Below are 24527 nucleotides of genomic sequence, written 5' to 3'. Positions count from 1 at the left end.
TACCCTAAAAGTATTGTGGTGTAAATGTCAAAAAATGACTAAAATCTGTCTTCTCTGTCTTCTCTACAGGCACAGGTTGAGACCTGCCGCCCCCCCAACCGCCCCACATCCCCCTCCTCTACTATAAGACCGGCTTTTGTCTGCCTCTTTCTATTTATACACACACTTTTCAGTCTCTTTCTCCCTTGTTTTCTTCTTTTTTTGCTTGTTTGTTATCTAAGCCAAATGAAAAGGTGCTTCTTTTCTAAACCTGCTTCTCCACCGTGTCCGGAAGCTTCCATAAGGGACAGCACCAAGGGCTCAGCGACGGGGGGTGTCAGAGGGAGGAACAAGTGGATGTAAGGAGTAGGGGGGGAGCTACAGTGCAGCCTGATGTCACAGACTGATGTCCCCCCTGCCTTTCCCCCAGGACTGTGTCGGTGAAAAGCAGCAATGAAGTTGACCCGTTCGGCCGAGTATTTATTTTCTTCTTCTTCTTCTTCTTCTTCTTCTTCATTTTCTTCTTCCTCCGGTTTTTGATAACGAGGAGTCGAGCAGCAGAAATGCTATGAGCACAAGGTCTACTCAAGACATCCCAGGATGCACTGCACAAGGGCCAAACTCTCAGCAGAAAAAGGGGAGATCAGTGACTGTTTGCCCCACCCCAGGCCCAACATCATGTCTCTGTGCAACATAGATGGCACACATGCTCTCCCATAAAAACAAGTGTTTTTGGTCCATGTTGTGAGCTTATAAAGCTGTGGGAGCCTGAGCTGCTCTTCATCTGTCGGTGCAGATTGATGCTCTCTTCCTCCCTAGTTTCTTCCCATTCTTTTCTCACTGTGAGTTATCACCTTACTAAGTCCATACCGCTTCACTGGCTGGTTCACTGGACTTTCTGCCTTTCACCTACTCACCATTGTAACGACCATGACTGTTAACTTGACCTGACCCCTTTTTTAGTTATTGTTTTTTTCTTTATATTTAAACAAATGCTTGCCTGGAAACTCTTAAAACTAGAACAGGGAAGTAGCACACAAAAACAGTCTTCTCCCCATGAGCGTTGAGACTGCCGTCTACCTCATGCTACATCATCAGAGGTCAAAGGTAGTGGTGCATCATGGGGAGGTTGAGAAGTGATGATTAAACACTAATGACATGGGGTCATTTTTGTTATTTTCCCTTTTAAACATTTAAGTTAGTAAAGGAGGTTTAGTGAGAGGAGACCCTCTTTTATATATAAAAAAAACACTGAGGTCTGAATGTTTTTCTTTCCAATAATAAAGTGTTTATTTCTTCACAACAACAGCTAAAGTCTGGCAGCAAACGCAGTTGTTAAATAAAGTTGGAGACCCTTCTTGGTGCATTTTTTAGCTATATCTTTCAGTGGTCAAGCAGCACTATTACAAACCTGACACAGACGCAGCAGCAGCAGCTTTGGAGATAGAGCTGGGCTCCAGTCACATAATGAACTGCTTACGGTGTTGTCTTCTGACAGACGGCAAGTATCTGCCCCTCCTGGATACGTAATGACCCTGCCAGCAGGACGACCGTGCTCCTGGTGAGGATAATAATCCTTTTAGGGTATTGCAGGAGACAGGACTGCCCGCTTACTCAGATAAATCTGCAGAAGAAGCAAATGAAAATCCTTAATAGGTTTGACATTTTCGAGTCAAAGTTGAATGTGAGATTTTAAGTTTGAGGCCATCCCACTGCGCAAACCTTTTACCGAGGAAATGTTAAAGATTTACCTGCGTCTTCAGATACCCTGCAGGACTTATGATTCACTGCAGTTTTATAAATCCTTCACTGCCGGCCTGCATTGCCAGGACCACAGTGGACTCTGAAGTATGCAGTACACAGACTGCAGTGTTTAATATCTTCCTCAAGACCAAGTAGCAGTGTATATAAACTACAAGCCTCTTATTGTTGGAAATAATCTTTTGCTTTCTTTTAATCTAAAAGCATTTCAGTGGCATCATTTTTTGCATCTCTCCAAGTAAGGATTCAGTTTAATTGAATTAGGGATACAAAATGGTGCACATGAACACCACACATAACTAATATAAGTCATTATTTCTTCCATAAGAGGTTGTTATTTAACAGAATACCCTGCTGAGACTCATGAACTGACTTTCAACTTGTTTCCAGTGGACTCTGTGAGAAGACTGACCATGTCTCTGTGTAAAAACCATGAGATAAGCAGGCTTTCATTTTGAACCTTATTTTCTTCTTTCTGTTCGATGATGGCAGTGATGATTATCTCGGAGTTTGTCTCTCTCTGTGTCTTAACATACTTAGTTTTGACGCTCTGCTTCAGCTGTGTATCTCTGAAAAGTTGCAACACTGGGTATTTAACAGACGCTGGTCAAATAGTATTTGCCAATAATTCTTAAAAACACACAAAACAAGTTTTGAACAACTTGGAGCAGCAGATGGTTGAATCACAAAAAGTGGATGATTAAATAATATTTTTCCTTTTCAACACCACCCTTCTGCTGTTCCAACTATGGCTAAAACAAAGAGCAAGTATTATTTGCAGTACTGTTGGCTCCAGGTCTTTGTATTTAATAATGATTTTAGCTGTGTTCTGTCACTTTTCCCAAACATGGGCAAATGGTAGCCAATTTCATTAGAATAATTGGAATATTTAAAAAAAAAAACCATAAAAGAAGGATACATCCACTTTTATGGTGTTTCAAGTGTCTTGAAAGATGAACTGAATGCACCTTGAGTGATGTTTGGTTGTATTTTTTTTTGCCCAGATATTCTCTATTAACCTCCCTCTCTCTTTGTCTCCTCTCTCTCTCGGGTCTGTGTCTGTAGTCCTACCAGCTCAGCCAGCCTTTCAAACTGCCTCACACTGTAGTCAAAGAGAAACAAATACTCACATAGCAACATTGAAATATGTCTTTGTATGATATACTAAAACTTTGTTGGTGGGTTTGTTTTATTTTTTCAGTTTTTAAAATAAATATTTCAACTCGTTAATACAGGCCAAAGTGCGAGTGTGGTTTTTATTTTCTCCCTCCGATGTTAGACAAAGCAGCTGCATTCAGCAATCAGGAAATGTGATTAGTCAAGTGGGAGACTAATCTATTTTCAGGTAATTCAGTTTTATGTTTCTCCTCTCCATAGTATTATTCTTGGAAAAGAAGAGTGTCACAAAACCTCGAGGAATTCCAACAAAATTAATAAGTAATTGCATTTCAGCTTTTTATCTTTTGAGAAGATAATTTGTAGAATGGTGCCATTGATGAGAGTGTTTTCAATGCAAACAATAGGTTTCTTGTGCTCGTGTGTGTGGGAGAGAGTGGGAGAAAATTAGGGTGGGTGTTAGGTCAGTAATTGTCTTTTCCAGGGGCAGTAACCTCACGTCTACATCAGTGCGAAGCTAAAATCCTAATGCACCTAATTGATTTTTATTTATATATTTATTTATTTTTTTGGAGGGAAGGGGGGGGGGGATTCTTTTCCAGTAAAAGCATTGACTTGTGGAATTTTAAGTGCTTTGTTGGCATTGCACTGAAACTAAATTATTGTCAAGTTAGAGGCAAGAGAGAACTGTGTAGAGGTCTGCTGCTGCTGCCCCTCATGCACTGGAAACAAAGTAAAACACACACAACATCCCCCCACTTGCACACACACACACACACACACACACACACACACAGATTTGTTAGCGGCACTGCAGGACTTGTGGGTAAATGAATCAGCGTAATCTGAAACCACTGTGCTGAGATTACAGAAATCCATAATCTGGACTAAAGTGTGCTCCAGGATCAGCGTCTTATTCCTTCGTGGCTTCAACGCAACAGACTCCCCCTGAGAGACAAACACAGAGGAGTAGAGGCTACTCCTAACTGTACCAGGCCAATGTCGAGCTATCTTATGTTTCTTTTTCAGTTCCTCTGCATTGCGTACATCCATCTTTCAAATTAAGAATCTATTAGGGATCCTTTTTATTTATCTATTTATTTTTCTTTGCCTTTCATTCACACTAGAGGCCTGTAAACACCAAAAACCCGTTGCTACCCCTTCGAACTGGACAGGTGTTGCTCCACCACAGTTAACGAGCACACCTGGCCTTACAGCACACAGACCAGGTGTGCCTCGTTAGCTGACAGCAAGGTCCATGAACCTGCAGTGATTCTTTCGGGTTCAAGCAACAACAACGGGTTGAGGAGCTGTTGCGGCAAAGAGGCAAGTGGATGCAGTGATATGAGATTTTTAGGATGAGTTAAATGTCTGCTCTAATTCAGTAGCTCCTTCAGGTGTTTGCCAGGTGAGTCAAGGTAATTGGTGGGATTAAAAGGGAACAGTGTTCTGGTTCTCAGGCCTGTGATAGCTGCCATAGACATACATTTAAAAAAAAAAAAACAGTCAGCCTAACTCTGGAGTATCTTCAAGCTGAAGAGACATCCGTTCAGGTTAAAGTCAGACAGAGCGGTGATGGGAATCCTTGGAATAATAAGACAGATAAAGGTATGAGTTGTTCCAACTTAACAGGTGCAACAAAAGCTAACAAGAGAGTCAGTCACACAGTGTGTTTTAATTGAGAACACAAATTCTGCGGTGGAGGATCTGAACTAATCTGGCCCAGGTGAAAGATTTCACAAGCAGAGCCTTCAGTCAGCAGCACTTCTACTTCTCTTCTCCCTCAGTGACGTGGTATCAATTCATGTCCTTGTTTAGCAGTGAGCAAGCTACCTCTGATGTCGTACAGTGTGCAGTGGTGCTGTGTTGTTTTGTTCCGTGCTGCTGTTCTGTCACATGGGTAATGTGGTGGGTGGTGCCCGTGAGAAAGACAGGCTGAGCTATTTATAGTCTCTGCAGTTCTGTGCTGAGCTGCTCTACAGCAGGGCTCCTGGCGGCAGCAACGGTAGCAACAGCATCAGTGTCTCTGTTTGTCTCCCCTTGGCTCTCCAACACAAGCAGGATCCAGCAGGGACCAACCAGCCACACATTTATACGTACATGCTTTAAATCAGCAGGTACAATGACACTGACAGATACAGGCTGATTGTTCAGTCACTCGTGTAAAGAAATGTACCTACAGCAGGGATGAATCAAGGCCTCATTATGCAGCTGTGTGATTCAACATCAGATCTGTTGTTTGCTGCTGAAACGACATACACAACATATAACAGGTCAATGTAATGATGTGTCAAATATTAACATCAGTTGTTGAATCAGCATTTGACATGATCTCAACAGACATTAGGCATTAACCTGAGGCCTGGAGGTGTCACAGTGCTGGTTGCACAATGTCATTTCTGTGTCTGTGTGGAACTCAGTGCAGCTGTTCATGTCAGTGTCCTCTGGATATATAATTATGAAGTTTGCTCTCCACACAGAAACAACCTGCAAAATGATGTACCACAAATTGGTTTTCCTAGTTTTTTGTATTTGATAAATTGTTTTTTTTTTTTTTTTAATGTTTATAAAACACCTGAAACAAGTTGATTACTAAACGTTTTCACTTTTTGGGGGGGGGAATGTTTGAATTTGAACAATGAGTTGATGAGGAGATTTTTGCAGGGTTGAAGTAAACTGGTCAAATTTAAACCAGACATAATCATCTCTTGTATATCTGGTTTAAATTTTTTATTTCTATTTTTTTTACTATTTATTTGACAGGACAGTAAAGAATGGAAGGAAAGGGGCAGAGAGAGGGGGAATGACATGCAAGAAAGAGTCAGGCCAGTTGGGAATTGAACCAGCAACTTGGCTACTAGGGTATCAGCTCATGTGTTACATGACCTAACCACTCAGCTAGTAGGTCATCTCCTCTCTGTTTCAAATTTGATGGAAAATCACATTTAGACTACACATTTAGTGTAAACAGCAATAGTGTATCATTAAATTATCATAAGTTATTTATGGGGTTGAGAGACCCAGTGTTGCATCTGTCAGCAGGCTCAGCTTTTCCTAGAACCCCCTGACCCCTCAGACTGTCAGAACAAAATAATTGCAACATGATCACATCACACCAGAGTGCATTCATGAAAATCTATAATTAACCCTTTATATAATATACTGTACTTTCTTCTTTTTTCTGTAGATTTTTAGTTCTCCAAGAAAATATTTGGCTCACAGATGAGCTGAGCTGCATTCAGGCTCACACTGTTTCACAACGCACCCTGTTTTTTATTCATCTTCTTACACACTGCTTAGAGCAGACACAAGCTCCTTAAGAAAACAGCCATACAACAGTTACACAAGCTGTTGAGTATTTCACCAATGCAGAATTACTCCTGAACTCAACTGGATTTAGTGGGAATTTTCAACACAACCTATTTTTCAGCATCTGTTTGCCTGATAACATCTGAGGATGCCATGGAGTTGAGGTACAGGTGCAGCCCATGAGCCTCAGACTGCTTTTGAGACAAAAGAAAACCATTTCAGGTGTTTTACTCTCCATGGCACAGATTTTAGGATTACCAGATCATTTGCTACATGATACACCAAGACACATTTAGGTGGTTTACCCAGTTAGATGCATAACTCTGACAGCGATTAATATAATCCTGGAAATTCTGATCGTTGAACATTTTAAGTGATGCATAACTGCTCATTACTGTGAATAAGAGAGAGAAAAAGAGAGATGAAAACATTCGATGATCATGTCCATCCTCTCTACTGAAATTGCTGCTGGTCACAATGGATTAGTGTGTTGAGAGGCCAAATAAACCAAACCACATTCATTGAAGACACTCACAGACACACACAGAAAACACATATCAACAAAAACAGTCTCTTTCCTGACTGGCCATCGAGGCAACCTAGAGGCTGTCTATGCCCTTTGTGAAAAAATAACACTAGGCCCTAAAATAACACAATAAAGTAGGGAAAATGCGAACTAAATTCTGTTTATGTTTTTGTAGATGATTTGGCAGCCAGCCAAAATATCACCTGTTGGATCTGGGGTGTGACCTAAGCCCAGCTGGAGAATCGCAGCTCCACCACCATGTGGTGAAGGTCAGTGAAGGATACCTGAAAAGAACAACCTTTGTATTGTAAAACCGTCTGAATGCTCTTACTGTTCAGTGAAGGGTTTATCTGAATACAAGTGTCAGCCTTCTGAACAGCAAAGTGTCATCACTCTGGCCGCCCTCACTGAAGCCCTTTGAATGCACTGTTTTGTGCTTGCCTTGCATATTGCACTCTGGCGAGGCTGGCCTCGGCCTGCTTTTGAGTGCCTGATACAGATATGAGGTCACAGGGAGAGAAAAAAAGCCTTGCCCACTCCGCTGAGGCCTGTGGGCACTTCTACCCGAGTAAACAAACAAGCAGGCGGTACTTTGCTTCCTCAGGGGCCGATGATTCCTTTCAAAAGAATGAAGAGCCACAAAAGCAGCTTTTAGATGCTGCTGCAGATGAGCCCTTAGGGACACGCTTCATGGCTTCCTCATCAATATCTGGTACCGCTTAGGTGTATGACGGAACCTTTCATAAAGGAACTAGCACATCTTGATTTACTGAAAATACACAAAAAAGTTATTTCGCGCTCTCATGAAGAAGTGTGCTGTTGTTCTCTGTGCTATGGGGCGACATACTTCAAGGAGAATGATGAAGCATTTGTGTTGTCTGTGTGATGCAGCTTGAAAAGTAAATTAAAGTACTTAATCAGGGACAGAGGCATCATAATATCTGGCTTGTGGCTACGATTTATATTGTGTTTTTTTTCCCTCAGCTGTACTAAAGTGTTACGGTGGTGGTTTTGTGTGAGTCTATGACTGTGTATTTGTTAGTCTGTACATGATGGATGATTACTCTGTGAGCCATTAGAGACTTCAGAGGCCTCTGAGTGAGTATGCTTCTGAACTTCTGTTTGTGAGGACCAAATGACCAAAATTTTGTGGAGGAAAACAGTTTAAAGGAATAGTTTCGGGAAATAATTTGCTTTCTTTCCAAGAGTTACATGAGAATATCATTACCACTTTCATGCCTGTATACTTTGGTTTTTATACAGATTAAGCAAATGAGAAATAACATGTTAATTTGTGAGCTTTAGAGGGGCTAGCTCCTCACCCTTGTTTCCAGTGTTTGTGCTAAACTAAGCTAACAGTCTGTTAGCTGTACCTTCAGACATCTAACTCTGTGAATTGAAGTGTATTTCCCAAAAATGTCAAATTATTCCATTAAGGTTTAGAATCAGGATTATATTTTAGATTAAGGCAAAAACAGAGCATAAGAAGGACAAGAAGATTAAACTGTTAAATACTAAAAGGTTAAGGTAGGTAAAGCACAATGTGTAACACTGCAGCATCTTATTGTAAATGCTTCAACTCAAAATAAGGGATTAAACACAAGGATAATTTATTTTGGGAAAAAGAACTAAGTCGCTTATTTTGCAGGAAACATGCAGATCAGAAAATGTACCAAGACATTTGTTTTTTAATATCAGAGTTAAGGTTTTTTTTTATTGTTTTTTTTTTCTTATGTGTATGGGTTTTATTTATTTTCATATTTATTTCTTGCTTTGAACATTTTACATTTCTTTACATACTCTTCATATATTGTGTGCCTATAGCTGCTGTAAATCCCTCTACCTCCCCTCATTTAAAATAATAACAACTGTAAACCATCTGCCCTCCCAAAAAAGAGTGTAGTGGGCCATATTTAGGGTCCTCATATATATACAAATATAACTATCTCTTTCTCTCTCTCAGCCTGAAAGCACAAGAACAAACAGTGCCACAACTGCAAGTCCTTAGTTGCCCTCCTGTCTTTATAAAGTGCAGTATATGTGTCTGGGCATAGCAGACTGTATGTTGAAGCCTGGCGGACTGAATCATAGCGTCACATGTCTGTACGTGCAGACCTGATGGTGTGTTTTTATCAGACTGGATAACAGGATGATAACAATCTTTTCAAATATTGGAGAAAATATCTGCACAGACACACATACAGGTTTTGGCAGGTAGTAATAACACAAATGGTGGACAAAATCATCTTTAAAACCAGCATGACCCAGATGTGATCTTTCCCTGCCGTCAAAACATACATGAACATCTGAATCTAGGTCACATAGGGTTACAAATCACATCAGTTGCTGTGTCCTGCTTTGCCCGTTTTGCCCATCAAATTTAATCATTACACATGTATAGTAATCCAGAGAGTCAGCCCCCTGCCCTACTTTTGCATCCAAGAGAGAGAAAGAGACAGAGGCACAGACATAAACATAGACATCAACTAAGAGACAGAGGAGGGGTGGGGGCATGACAGACCCAGACAGTGCATGACACGAACTCTGCTTTAGGAGAGAGCGAGAGAGAGAGACGGGGTTGCTAGGAGACCTGGCCAATGCAAACCCAGCACCATCTGCTGCAGTGAGTGGGTTAGCCAAGTTGGACAGAGAGAGAAGTCAGCCCAGGAGGATCATTGAAAAGAACTCTACAGGGAGAGACAGGGGAGGGCTGGGGACAGAGGGAGGAGAGAAAGGGATGAAAGACGATAATGGAAGAGGAAAGAGAGAAAAGTGAAAGCAAGATATAGGAGTGGTGGTGGGGAGTAGGAATGAGGAAGAGAGGTGAGTACAGGGAGGGAGGGGGGAAAGAGGAGGAAAGTAAGCATGACGAGGAGCTTGATTAATGTATGACTAACAGGTGACCATTACACCACCCACTCATAACACTCCTCCACGGACGCGCACGCACGCACGCACGCACGCACACACACACATATCTTAAAATCCACTTTCATAGTCAAAAACATTCACACAATATTTTCTGTATTAAATTGAGATGTGACACTGGTGGAGGAGAAACCAAGTTGCTGCTGCTGTTGTTGGGTGTTACTGTTTTTTTCATAGTCCCCCTATGGTAACAGATGATGCACTTGTCACCATGGGGACAATAAAATGTCACCATCTGATATCACTGCTCAGTTGCAGCAGGCTTTGTGCTCACATCTTCTCATGATCTGGTCAATTCACGCAAACATCCAACTCATAATTAGAATGAATGACTCATTTCTCTCACCATTATTGTTGATTATTGTTGTGTTTTAATAAAGCAAGAATGTTATTTGTGTGTAGAAGCTGCACTGGCACATATCTGCAAAAACAAAGCATTGGTTAGTTTTCTGTGTCAAAGCTGCAATATGTGCAGATTGTTTTTATTCTCTCATAAAGGAGCTCTCCAGCTTTACACATGAGGCCAGTGAAGAGAGCTTTTTACATCAAGACAAGGCTCTGAAAGAATAGCATACTCTTCCTCTTATTGATGAAAAGCTGAAGTCGTAAACAATTAAAGACGCCTATGCTCAATTTAATACACTCTGTTTGGGGGCTTTCTTCTGTTTAGAACAACCAGTAGCTTATGGTGGCTAATGTTAGCAAACTTGCCAAAATGTAGATATATTTGTTCAAAACTGAGTTAAAACCAGACTCTAACTTTCTGACAACATGTTTACCACAACTATTATAATTATACAGAAAAGTATTATATCATTTTTTCATTTTGATATATATCAAAATGAAAAAAGGAACTAGAAAACAGAGGTAAAAACCAAACTGCAGTGAGTGTGCTCCTGCCAGTTAACTCTAGCTGGTGAAATAGTTTAGCTGAAGCTAATTTCTCCTGTCCCAGCATCTTAGTTATTAAGTTTGTAATACCACATAAATAAGACAGTAGCTAAATCTTATTTAATTAAAGATGAATTTATTATAGCACCTCATTAGTTAAAAGGGACAAGAGAGCTGAAAAAGAAACAAGGAAAAGGACACATTTTGTTTTTTTGCTCTTTGGTTTTATGTCCGCGATAGTTACACATTTTACCTTAGTGCCTTCGCAGATCAAATAATCTAAAAGTAATTAAATTGTGCTTAACTCTGATCACACCATCAAGCTAATCCTGCATTTGTCTTCACACATTATTAACCTCGGGGGGGTGAAGTTTGAAAAACATGGACATTTACTAGGCTGAAAGGGCCTATAACAAAAGACGCAATTTACACACACCATGGAAAATGTATGTTCCAGTGTGTTTGTCGTTTGACCCAGTGCCCCCAGTTTAATGACAGCTCGAATGCTCCTTTAAGGTGCAGGACTCACAGTATCAAACTTTAAGAGTGCACATGAAGACACAAAGTCTATATTCCATACAGATATCAAGGTGCTTTTTATTAGATGAAGATCCAATGATATATAGTCAACATCAGCATCCTCCTTTACAAAAGACATTAAAATTCAAACATTTTCAGTAAAAAAGTAGTATCGTACAGCCAATGTGGGGTACCAGAGAGAGAGCATGACATGACCTAAATCATATTCATTCATCATCATATAGAACACAATACATTAACACTATTTACAGTCTGTAACACGGAGGTTGACATGAATGGTAATCCTCATGGTGAATACAGTAAATAGAATATATTTATATATTAAGATCTTTTGTTTACAAAATCATAATGCATTATATATATCACAGAGAAAGGCTATCCACAACCTTGGCTTTCAGCTATGCACACACCCCCTTGTTTTGTAACACTTGTCCAAGCAAAATGAGATATTTTGTTTGCTCAACAATATTGTTGATGGGTGGGTTCTTTGGTTGTGCTGGGTTTAATGTCACAGCCTATGACTGAGCAATCAGCTGCTGAGTGTTACAGAAGGGTTATCTGTTTAGTTAGAGTTTTGAACAGGGCTCACCTTATACAGAGCAAAGTCTAGAGCAATTTTTGATATAACAGAAAACTATGTGTGACAGGGCAACTAATTTTATTTGTCTAGACCAGGATCACATTTAATCTGTAGTGCTTTTGTGCCATTGCAGAAGGACCTCAGAGCTCAAACGGACTGGGATGCAACTGATTGGAAGTTGTATTACAGCACAAGGTCTCAGTGCAACTCTAATACACACAATTTCTTTTTCACAAAAACGTAATGATGACCGAGCATGAAACTGGTCAGAAATTTTTTTTTTTGTTTTAGATCATGCATGCATTAACGTTCCACAGGATGGAGGCGGCTATAATGGATTTTCTCATTTGAAAATAATGCATTTCCATCAGAGAACAGTACATCCAGCACATTAAGTTGGCCTTAACAAAGTTAGCATCAAGATACCTGAGGAATGATTCCCATTAATGTTTTTCTCAACTATTACCCAGGTGTCCTAACTTGAAGGCCCATGATGTATGAGGACTATTTAGTAAGATAAGTTAGGTGGGAAAAGTAAGAAAAAGAAAAATGATCTAAAACCGGGGCAAAACCTAAGGAAATAATGTGTTGGTGCATTCAAGCAAAATAATGAGTAAATGGGTCTATCTAATGCATTGCTTCATAATGTTGCCCAGTAGGTAACAGCAGTTAAACAGCATTCATCCCAGACTGAAAGAGAGTGATAGGTATTTCCTTTTGCTTCTACAGTGCACATCTCTGTGGTCAAGTATGTACATTGTATTCGTTTTTTAGTATTTGCATTTTCTCTTGGCCCATGAAGCCAGTCATGCACTGGCCATTTGTTTCTTCAAATCAAACTATGTGGAGGTCTGTTGTTTGCATGATAGAGGGGGTTGTGTCTGACTGATCATTAGCTGTCCCCCCCAAGCCTACAGAGCCTAATCACCTTTGCTCATCTACAACAGCAGAGAGATACCCACAGTGTTCACAAACCTTTGGAAATCCCCGCCAAATTCGCTCACCTGAGACAAGCATGTTGTATAATTCTATCTGGCCAAGTAACAAAGGTAGACACAGCAATGCGTCCACCGACACCAGACACACATGAGGAGGATCAGCAGATCACATTACACGACACTGTGTATCAAAGGATGAATAAAACCCAGGAGAGCTGCTCTGCTGCTGCTGCGAGGGCAAATTCCTATGAGGTTTAAGGACAAGCTGGTGGCTGTCCGTATCTCTTTCACTGTCGGCCCACCCTGCTTGTCCTGAACTGCATCACTGGCAAGACTTGGAGTGGATCCCAGCCAGAAGCCATCAAAGCCACTGCATAACTGGATCAAGATCTTCTCCTCCCTACCATGTTGAGTGAGTGGCCCACCCCGCCCCGCCACAACCCAACCTCCATGTGCTCGGGCCTCCGTGCCAAGCCTCAGCGCCAGGCCGCATCACTGGCCCAGCTGGCATGGCCCTGATCAGCTGGATTTGCTATAATCATCTTAGGTCATTTCATTCACGCTGTGGCTAGAGAGATTGTCCATCAGCTCTTCAACCAAGACCAGTGAACATCACCTGGTTGGGACAACCGGCTTCCTTCTGGCTAAATTTCCACTGATTTACCCATTAACAACTGGTTTTAACATTATTGTTAGAGAAGGTAGATAACTTCACACAATGGGAGCTTTATCACCTTTTAAAGAGCTATCAAATCATGTTTCAGTTAAAAAAAAATGTGAAAATGAGACCGCGTCTTGTATTGCTGGCCAGTCACCTAGTCCTGCTAGCTGCGCACAAGCCTGCCTAGTGTGTCTCTGTCAAGCTGGGATGTCTGGGACCTTGACATGTCTGTGTGTTTGTGTGTGTGTTTGTACATCACGAGGCGCGGTAGGGAGGGATGGGCAGAGAGTTACAGAGGTTAATAGTAAATCAGCCAAACCAAAGTCACACACTCACCCACCACACACGACCCACCATGCCCCCCCCCTTCCTCCCATCCATTTGTCCATCCATCCAGCCACCCAGCCCCCCCTCCCCCCCACTCTACAGTTGCGGTCGTGTCCCGGCTGCTTGTCCCTCAGTCCCAGCCATTGTCCTTGATCATGTGGGCTAGCTCGATGATGAACTTGCCCTCTTTATACTTCTGACTGCTCTCAAAGGCATGTTCCTGGAGGGTGTGGCAGAGGACAGGAGAGACAGCATTTAATTAAAATGACAGAGACTGGTGACATATTTATATCTCTGATGGAGAGTAGGATAGTATAGGGAGCAAGTTTTTTTATTTTGTGTAGAATAAAAAAACTTGCTCAGGATAGTCTTTTCAATCCTTGACTCAGTTCTGGCCCCTCTCTGCTCCTGGCTCTTTGGGAGCTGGTTATATAACCGCTAGACACTTAACACTGCAGAGGAGCCTGCAGAATCAAAACTGACCAGACTGGAGCGTTATACCTTATATTGGTGGAAATGTGTCCCTAACCACTAAATGTGCCAGAGAAAAAAAGCTAACAGCCACAGACTTGAGCCTTGCAACCGCCATCAATGACGTAGAGTGTGCTTTAATTTTGCAGGTTGTAACGTGCATTTCTACTGTTAGGAGTGTAATCCAAAATTCCTGGAAAATATGATTTGGATTCATAACAAACGCCAGAGCAAGAGTCTGAGAAACACAGAATCTTATTAAAGTAACTAAGTGTTGCTCTATTTTGTAAAATACGTCAACTCACATCATAATTGTACATTTTTACCCTTTATTAGTTTTTCCTTATATGCTGACTGCAAAATGTCAATTATTTGAAAAGCATAACTGAAACAATATCTCATTGGCCTAGTTTAATGATATACTGTAAACTCAGTAAGAGTAAGTAACCACGTTATGAAAAGTAAAACATCAAAGACCAAATTTGTGGCAACTATGAAGGCTAAAGCTTCTCTAATGGTAATTTGGTTTATGTCTAAGTACTTACTAACTAAAAAATAATCACCTCAGCTATGCTTTGTCTTTAGTGCCAATTAGCAAAAATTAGCATGCTAACACTTTAACATCAATATGTTAGTTGTCATTGTAAGCATTTTCGTGGCTTATCTTTCCACAAGTAATCTAGCTAATGTTTCTTTATAGTGATTTTTACAAGTATTGTTTAAACAAATCAATTTTAATGTTAAAACAGGAATATGTTGGGAGTCTATGTTTTTGATTGACAGTTGCTTCTCATGGTGGTCTCACTCAGCTGCAGTGGCTGCTGCTCGCTCATCCCTCCTAAGTTTTTGTCCACCTCCCATGTCCCTAAATATTTTTTTTCTGGCCCCTGTTACCAACCATGATAGCAGCAAGCAGGAAACCTATGTCTATGAAAATATATTTTATGGTGTAAAATGTTTTTCAACCCCTTCAACTAAACATTGTGGGCGTTATTTTGACACAGCTCCCCTTTTAAAGGCTGCTTCATACTTTCCATTTTGGAGAGTTGCTAATCAATGCCATAAATATGGAACAAAACAACAACTTCTGCTTACTGTCCAAGTCCATTAACAGCCTCATGTTCTTCCTCAAAGCCCACTCACTCTCTGTAAGCCTCTCTTGAAAGCAGAATCACACAGTAGGTCGATACAAATGTTCTTTCACTGTGGAGCATCTGTACCCTGTTTTGTCTTCAGCTATTTTGGTTCTGAGCCGCAGACACACGTTATCAGATTTCTCAGTGTAGAAGTGCAGTAGGTCAAGCCTCTCGATAGAACTTTGATGAGTGCAGAAAATCAACACTGCTGCAATTGGTATTAATGGCAGCCCTCCATTAAGTCCTATTTTTTGTTTGAGCGTGTGCATACATGTGACCTCAGTTTTCTTTGCCTTGTGGGGTCCTGACCGGAATAGAAAGCACCCAGAAAAGTAGCTACTTTTGAAGCTGGTTTACTAGGTGTTTGCCAGGCGCCATAAGAAAAACAGTTATTTTTAGGCAGGTTTAAGGTTAGACACATAGAGTGACTGTTATGGATGGAGGTTAGGCAAAAAATGCCGATCAATGAGGTCTTCTCAGAAGCCAAACAATAAGGATACTGTGTGCACATGTGAACATGCGGTGACCCTTTAAGGATACAGTCACATGCCCTATAATGTAAACTCTCTCCTTCATACTGACAGGGATCACCAGTGACAGCTGCACATGCTCAGTTCTGTTGATATATGAAGACAGCTAGCATGTGGATCTTGTTTTGCTCACCCTGACATGGGACCTAAAATACCGTCTGCACTAAATACATACTGCACGTGTATTTTGACATGCTATATCACAGCTTTGCACAGATATCAACTGTGTATATATATATATATATATATATATATATATATATATATATATATATATATATGTAACAGGGCTACAGAGTGAGGCTATTAACTTTATTTTAACACTCAAATGTTAAAATCAACAAAACTGATAGTGTACATGAATTAAATCAACAATTGTGACAGTTGTGATGAAAATTAGTCACATTAAAAAGGCATCTACTAAAACAACACCACTACAATATCTACCGTATGATCCACTACTGTATGTTAACCTTCCAGTTTGAGAGACTAAGGAAAGATAAATCGAGCCCGAATCAAGATTTTTTTCACTTCGGCAAAAACACATCACAAGTTACATAAGATAAAATAAGACTTCTTTTCACCAACTGCTCTGAGAAGTCTGTCTAATAAATAATTCAGCCCGCAGCTGTACCACTGCATTGACCCTGACAGAGGAGGAGGTCCAAACATAATTAGGGTGCAAATAAAATTAGAGAGTGCTATAATAGCAACCTCCCAGCTTATCATCCTCTACCCTTGGATGCAGTTTGTGGGGCTGTGCATCAAATCAGCCAAGGACACTTACGTATTTCCAGCCCAGAGTCGTCTTGCAGTTCTCACAGTAGATATCTGCTACAGCATGCAGGCCTGTGAGCAAAACTCTCTCCTCTGCAGGGCCACACCCGACGTTCACCCTGAGAGAGGGAAAATCATTGTGTGGGGAGGAAAGTAGAGAGGAAGGAGACACAAGCAGAGAAAGAGGGAGAAAAGTTTTTTTTGAATGTGGCTCAAGTCACTCAGTTGCATATACTGTATGATGTGCTCAGAGTGAGTCACTGCCTCCCACCCACTCACACAGCGCATAGTGATAGGGCACCAGGCCGCGAAGCATAGATTCAAACAGCCTAATTTTCACACTCAATTCAGCTGATAATGACAACGCTCCGAGGCACAGGCTGGTTCCGTCTACACTGGAGCATTAAAAACAACACAACTACTATGTAGAACAACATGTACCTATTTTATAGGACCTGAACCTGTTAGATCATGTTTCTCCTGTGTGTCCAGCATGTTGTTACTAACACTCAAAGTCACGTGCAAAGCCATTTCTAAAGAGGTGGGTTGAAATGCAGCAGGAGAGGTTTGGCCATTTTGGAAGGATACTCACACTGAGTTGAACAGGTAGGCTCTGCCCTGGCTGCCTTGGAACGACTGCAGAGACAAGATGAGACAAAGATGAAAAGGCTGCAACGCCCTTTCATATAGTCTATAAATCTATAAAAAGATTTAAGCATGCTATTATATTGCCATAATGCTTAAGTCAAATAAGAGCCCTGGTTTGGTTTCCTTGTAAAAACGCCCACATGTTGATTTGAGACATGCCTTTACATACGTTCTTATTTTAAAAAATATGCAGACAAAACCTATTTTATTATCTACTTTAAACTGAGGTGTAGTCTCCCAGTAACAACCAATATGCTACTGATATCATCATCATGTTTGACTTATGCATAAGTAGCTTTAGCAGTAATAATGCTGCATAAAATTTCCACAACATGAAAGCTGGTATTGAAGAGACAGATTAATTAGATTTATTTAGGGCAGACATCTTACAATCGGCAGAAGGCCTTTGTGCACAGGTGAGCGTGTTTTCATTTTTGCATGTGGAAAAAGTGATAGTGCATTCATAATCCAATTGACTAACCAGCTTATAACATAATCCATGCACAGGCAATAGTGTGGCTGCAGCTCTCACAGACATACAGGTGTTCAGCCTGCTGTTTATTTTTATCATATAACATAACTTTTTATAATATAATATAACTGCTCTTCCTCTTTTAAATCTTTCACGTTTTATCATATTCTTTGATATAAATTGAAAGAGACAAAAACTATACTAACTATATATATGCTTGTTTCCAAAGTAAAAAATTACCCATAATAATAATAATAATAATAATAATAATAATAACAAAACATTAAGGAAAGTGCATCTGCCTGTGAACTAGAACTAGTCTGAAATAATTAGCTGCCTGAAGGACTGTGCTAACGGTTTCCAGGGACAACTGCTGTTGGTAAAATGAGACAAGTCACTGGAGCAGAGCATCGCTGTTACTGCCGGTTACCTTGGAGATGAGCTCGTCGTGGTTGGCCAGGTGAGCTCGGCAGTGGATGCAACTGTAGGTTCGATGGCAGCTCGGCAGGTACGCCTGGAAGGTCTTGGAGCGCGTCATTCTGACCATGGGCGGGGTTGGCGGGCGGTGCAAGAAGGGACTGCCAGCCCAGGTCGGCTCACAGGGGAAGCACCGCAACACGCAGGTGAGGGCCGTGGTGGGCGGTGGGTCGGGAGGCGAACACCTGAGCACAGGGAGGATAAAACAGTAGCTAATGGTTACACGGTTGTGTAACAGCTGCTTCCTTAAGCTGATGTTTCAAACTGAGTCACAGGTGTATAATTGCTGATGGGATTACAGTCTGCTCTGCAGGTTTAGAAAATTTTCCAATCTGCTTGCATCTGTGAAACTCTTAAATCCTCAAAAAGCTAGGATATGATGAGGGATTGTACATTACAATGGAGCCTGTGTCCCAGGCTGGGTCACTGAATTTCACATCTCATTTTCAAGCTGACACTACAGTGAAGGAAGTCTACCGCATAAAATTCATTCAAACATGGTACAGGTTTCCCAACACAGGAAACCCCCTCATCGAAAATGTGGTCAAAAATTAGTCCCAGTTCGAAAAGAGAACAATTTGGGTTTCCAAAGCAGGGGCAGACAAAGAAACATTTTTGGTTGGTTCTATTTAAGCTTAAACTAAACAATTAAAGTCATTAATTTGTCTCTAGGGAAGGTCAGTCAGTTGGTCGATCCACCACTACAAACTGAGATATCTCATCAATTATTGGATGAATTGTCATGACCCCTCCCCCAATCAAAAATCAAAAGAGCCATTAGTTGCAGGTGCAGATTCTTGTCCAGCTGTCTCCATTCTGCTGTGACTCCTGTTGAATGCAGACCTTTTGAGTGCACACAGGCAGCAAAGCTAGCTCACATTCTGTGTTTAAGTCTATGAAGCTGCAGAGATAATCTGCTTAGCCTAGCACAACTGTGAGGATCCTGCTATGCTCTCTCCATGATATCCAAATAGACCGAGCCCTTGAAATACTTCTGCTGGTATGGCCTGGTGACTGAGAGGCTTAGCAAGCGGGCCTGGGAGCCCATCCCAGAGGCTTGGGGCCAGGAGGGCAGGAGTATGTTTTGGCTAACTGTACAGGCCTGTGGAGAGCACAGGCCTCTAACCTTTTCCTTTTCCTTGTGTTGCAGCTATAGTGTTTGTGGTTTTATTGTTTAATGTAACTTTAATTGTGATTTCAGCACTATGGCTCTGCCAGGAAATACATCATATCAATCACACGATTTGATGATATTTTTCACGAAGTTCAAGAGGAGCTTCGCCCATCCACCTGTCTATTTCAACTACTATTCTTTCTAACCTAAGCTAATACAGAAAACATGACCTTTCCAACTAAATAAAAGTGTTTTTTTGTAGTTTATATTACAAAAGACTATGACTCTCTATATAAAAATTCTGCTTAAACTTTTATGAGTTGTTTCATCACCGTCATAATACACTATGTTGACCCATTCTGTCTCCCCTCCTTCCTGTCTGTCTTTACTGAACCATCTGGAAAAACTAATAAAATACTGAATGGGAGCAGGAGGCCTCTGTGAGTTCAGGACAAACAACAGAGAGAGAGAGGGAGAGAGGGAGAGTGGCCTCTTTACTGCTCTGCAATATGATTGTTTTTAGTGTCGGATGGAGGCTGATAAAGGCCCCAGTGCAGATGGGAAGGACCGGGGGATATAAATAAATAAGGCATTGAGACGTGCCCTTGTTGTCTCTCCTCTGACTTGATGCCAGCGGCGTGGGACTGGGGCACAAAGACGCACTCAGTACAGTTGTCAGAGTTGACCCCTGACACATGCGTGCACACACACACACACACACACACATATATACAGACTGATGTTTAACTCAAAGCATGTTTTATCCTCTCGGTCATTTCAGGACTGATGACAAGGAAGAAGTTTATGAAGCAGCCTGTCCTCTGACATACAGAATTGACACTATTGATTCATGGTCCTTATCTATTCAGAAAATGTTTTCCCACTTAATACATTTATATTTAGATACTGTATTATTACAGTATTATTAATTCCAAGAATTTAGGCTGAAGCGATTATTCACTTCATTAATTAGCTGAAATGCATAAAATAATAAATTCATAATTGTTTAAGCAATTTTTTAAGCAAAACTACCAACAAATTTTGGTTCAAGCTACTCAGTTGTGAGGATTTGCTGTTTTTATTTGTTTTATATCACTGTAAACTGAACATATTTGGGTTTTATAGGTTACAGATGATTGATTATTTAGTTACTCTCAGCCCCATACATAATACAGTTTGCAGCCCGATTACAGCTAAGTAATTAGTCTTAGGTACTGTAGGTATCTGAGAACATAAGCTTCAAACTTGACCTTTTTGATTAGAATTTAATTACATTAAACTTAAGCTTCTTCTTTTAAGCTTCTACTGCTGTATTTGGGACAAGACACTCAGGCTGAAAGTGCCAGCTAAATGTCAAAGATGTAAATGTGACGTCCATCACAACTGAGGCCAGATGACGCAGACGAGATGTTTACTCAAGCTAAGTGCTGCACAAATCGCTCTGTGGGATGCTGTTACAGTTAGCTGTCAGCATGTTATCGTGGTGCATCTCCTGATGCGCTAATGCACCTTTAAACTGAGCGACATTCAACAGCAGCGCAGGATTATAGTATTGCACGTGTTACACATCGGCTCATGGGTCATACATAATCCATGTGGAGTTCTCTCTGTGTATTATCCGCAGTCTGAAGAATCACTTCATTACAGCCAAGCAACAGAGTGACAGTGTATGTCAGCGGCTTTGGATGGACACTGATACTTCTTACTATTGTGATTAAAAATATATCCTAACAGTGAATAAAGTTTTGTTTTTTATTTAACGGGCCCATGGAGGGGATAAGCACTAAAGTTGAGATATTTTTACAACTAGTTGATCGACAGAAAATTAATCAGGAACTATTTCGGTGATCAATTAATTGTTTAAGCAAATTTTCAAGCAAATAACCCCACCATTAGTTAGTTACGAGGATTTGTTGTTTCTCTCAGTCTCTGAGTTGCTGGTCAAGCAAGCGAGACAACTTGGGTTCTGGTAACTCGTGACAAGCATTTACTCACTCTTTTCTGGCACTTTATAGACCAAATAATTAAAATATTTGGCAAATTAATAGACAATGAAAATAATGATGAGTTTCAGCCCGAGAGATGTTGAGGCTTTGATTTAGCAGGCACGAATTCCATTGATTTGGCCATAATATTTCTTAGCAGAAGTAACCGTCGTCAAAGGTTTATTTTGTTAGTCTCATATGCAGTCCCTAATGACAGACTTACAACATAGAAAAAAAGGAACTGGTAGCTGTAAAGGTAAGCAGTAAGGAAGTGAATCACATTAAACAGATGAGAATTGTCCTGGACTTGTTAAAGGCAGGGCCATGATGCTGTTTGACATTTCATAACAATTCCCATCAGTTTCCCAGAACAGGACCACACTCATCGTGGTGGGTGGACATGCTTGAAAATCATTTTTGCATGGCTACATTGTTTGTGGGAACAAGGATGTTGCTGACACGATGTGAAATGCTGACGCAAAGAGTCAATCCAGGCTGCTTTGCACTAAAAAAAAAAACCTCTTTGACAGAAAAACAGATAATGTAACTGATCGGATGACTACAGAAACTCATCGCAGAGATCCAGACGGTCTCCAGCAGCAGAAAATGTTATCAAAACTGACACATCAGGGCAAAGGCTGTCTACACAACCTCAGTGTGCGTCTTGTGTTTGTCCATCTTTTACCAGTTTATCTTTCACTGCGCCTGCCTGTGTCTTCTCCTCATCTGACTCGATGCCTCTCAGCATGTTTGTATATTTATTTTTTCTGTGTCACTCTGGCTATTCATCAGTCCCGCCACGGGTTATTTGAGGTCATTGAGCTGTCCATTCTGGTCATTTCTGGGTGTCATCACAAAAGGCTACGTGCCAGGCATCTCACCAGCCAAAAGGGCCCTTGTATCCCAACAAAACAACCTTTGTTATGTAATGCACTGATGCTGCCGCTGCTGATGCTGTTTCTGACAATGATCAAGAGTGGGAGAAGGACAGAGGGGAGGAAGAGATGCGAGGGGGGGGGGGTGTAGATGAGATTCGGACAGGGACAGGGAGTTTGCTTAATGAACGGAGAAAGACAGAGAGGAGAAGCAGCGTGCATCCTTTCAGCGCTGGATGAGCTGTGTGTCCTACACAGCCCACGAGCTGCACCGACACAATTTCTGTACTTCATGTACTTTCATCGTGCTCTCCATTCAGTGTTACACCAAGGCCAACAGCATACAGCAGCATGACATCACTGACTAGAGGAGGATATAACTCCTCACTGCCTCCCCCCTCATATCAAATCTCACTGATGAAACGACGCTCCTGCATCCCAGGTGTCTGTGTGTCTGGTTACTGTTACTGTGCTATATCTGTACACCCGTCTAACCATCTTCTGCTGAGGGCGGTTAATGGTGGGCGATGCCTATTTTCAGGTGCTTTTCTCACGTTACTACAATTCCTCACAAAAAAAGGCCTGAAAGAAACACACTTTGAATGCTCATTATCTTGCTTGTTCATTGTGTTTGTTATTCCTACTTTCCTCATTCAAGCCTCCAAGAACAAAGTGGATGACGTGACAAAAAAAATCTGTACACAACTTTTGTTTACATCTGCAGGGATCACCTTTCAGGGCCTGCCACCATGTAACCCCTGTCTTCGATCACTGTGTATTGACCCCTCACATGATCAATACCTATCTGCGTGCAAATGAAAACAAATAGCAAAGAGGGGAGAGGTTGTGACTTGATCAGGCTGTCTGTTCTATGTGCACTCACATGGACTTTATTTTGTTGAATTTTTTTTTTTTTTGGGGGGGGGGGGTGTTGCAGCATTTCCACCTGCTGGTCTACCTGTCATTGACTTGTACAGGATGACATCACACATCATCCAGGTGTAACACATCAACAAACACACGACAACTTGCAGGTTTACGGGTTAGTGTGTATCTGTGCTTGTTAAATCACAGGCAGTGGCGCACTTTATCTGGGGCAGAACTTCAGCCACCACACGGAGCACAGATGGCGGGGATGCCTCGGCTCAGCAATGCTAAAAAAAAAAATAAATAAAATTTAAAAAAAAAACACTCGCACATGCGCACACTCACACGCACACGCATACACACGCACCACTGTGACGACTTCTGCAGATCGATGGGAATCAGGTGGTCGCCGTCAGAGTTTACATGAACGTATAGGCCTATTACGTGATAAGCCGCATCGATCAGCGGTGACGCGCACAATCACAGCCAGGCGCGTGCACGCGGGTGATGGCGCATACGTGCGGGACCGCGACCACGGGCAGCGTGCGTCCTCATAATAACCACTGGACACAGTCGGTCCACTGCAGAGCAGACTTCAGCATCCCATCCACGGCCAAAAAAAAAAACAAAAAAAAAAAAACAAAACACCAGTCCACACGTGAGGAACTGTTGTGACAATTATCTAAAACGTGTTAGCAGGATACAAAATCACAAGCCTGTGTTTTTGTTGTCGTTTTACAGCATGTGTACCTGCGGTGTAGCCCTTTGTTAAAAGTTGCCTCGATGACAAGGGAAAAAAAAAAAAAGTATCGGACAGCCTCTACATAAGTAGATAATAAGCTTCTGTGACACGAAAACAGTGCGTGACAACAAATGCAGCACGGTAGAAAAATAATGGAGAGGAAATCATTTTACCTTTGAAGGGAAGAAAAGGCGAATCTCCACGTAGCCTAGAAAATGTCGCACCTCCTCGTTTTCCTCTAGGCAGTGCCAATCCTAAAGCCCGTTTCGCATTCCTTCCCAGGCAAATTTCCTCTCCTCTCTGGCCCCGGCAGGTCCTGCAGAGACGCAATGTTTTGACGCGCAGCGATGCCCAGCAGAGTTTAGAGGAGGCAGAGAGAGAGAGTGCTGAAAGAGCCAGCCGGAGCGAGAGGACGCCCTGCTCCGTACTTCCGTGTTGGCAGGAAAACCCGTTATACAGCCAGGATGCTTTTCTTTTATCGAACAGGACTGTTTCTGTGTCTGTTCATGTTTCACACGGACGTCCAGCAGCTTAGTTTTCAGCGTCTGTCACTGTTACGGTTGTAATTCATGTTTTTAGTTAATATTATCCAAATAAAGTGGTGCGCAAGCTCAGTTTAAGTACAGCGACAGTCGTTTAACACGTTTCTTTGTTACATAATCGGAGTAAAAACAAAAACGCTGAAATGAATTTGATTGTAATCGTTGCTTTATCTTCTCAGGGTAGTTGTGCGTGTTCACTTTTGTCAAACTCATTTTAACTCATTTGGAATAAGAAACTTAGCGAAACTAAAGGACAGCTAAAAGATCTCCTGCGATTATCAACCATCACAACCCTGCTTTTTCATAACACGGTGGAAGAAACATTCAACTAAATT

The 24527-nt window shown here is 41.4% G+C and overlaps 3 protein-coding genes across 4 annotated transcripts in view; 2 read left to right on the top strand and 1 right to left on the bottom strand.

The window, feature by feature from the left end:
- hip1 (huntingtin interacting protein 1) overlaps nt 1–2975 on the top strand; it is a 45203-nt gene extending 42228 nt beyond the window's left edge. For both annotated transcript variants that reach the window (XM_071497124.1, XM_071497125.1), the window contains exon 31: nt 70–2975. In XM_071497124.1, the coding sequence (XP_071353225.1) occupies nt 70–80 (11 nt within the window). In that variant the 3' untranslated portion in view covers nt 81–2975. The remainder of the gene's footprint in view (nt 1–69) is intronic.
- Nucleotides 2976–4074: 1099 nt separating this feature from the next.
- Nucleotides 4075–24527, top strand: part of LOC139632273 (transmembrane protein 120A-A-like) — a 34737-nt gene continuing 14284 nt past the window's right edge. The window contains exons 1-2 of the mRNA XM_071497127.1: nt 4075–4182; nt 6867–6960. The gene's annotated coding sequence lies outside the window, so the exon portion shown is untranslated. The remainder of the gene's footprint in view (nt 4183–6866; nt 6961–24527) is intronic.
- ypel2b (yippee-like 2b) lies at nt 11088–23978 on the bottom strand. The gene is made up of 5 exons (XM_071497129.1): nt 23824–23978; nt 18021–18252; nt 17063–17106; nt 16481–16589; nt 11088–13776 (listed from the first exon to the last, which is right to left on the bottom strand). Exons 2-5 carry the CDS (start codon nt 18135–18137, stop codon nt 13687–13689), a joined length of 360 nt encoding a protein of 119 aa, XP_071353230.1. The 5' UTR covers nt 18138–18252; nt 23824–23978; the 3' UTR covers nt 11088–13686.

This window comes from Trachinotus anak, unplaced genomic scaffold, assembly GCF_046630095.1.
Source record: "Trachinotus anak isolate AG129_WGS33_773 ecotype Australia unplaced genomic scaffold, CSIRO_AGI_Tana_v1 ptg000014l, whole genome shotgun sequence".
Classification (NCBI taxonomy): domain Eukaryota; kingdom Metazoa; phylum Chordata; class Actinopteri; order Carangiformes; family Carangidae; genus Trachinotus; species Trachinotus anak.
The sequence above is the reverse complement of the archived record's forward strand: the minus strand, read 5'-3'. Positions and strand labels throughout refer to the sequence as shown.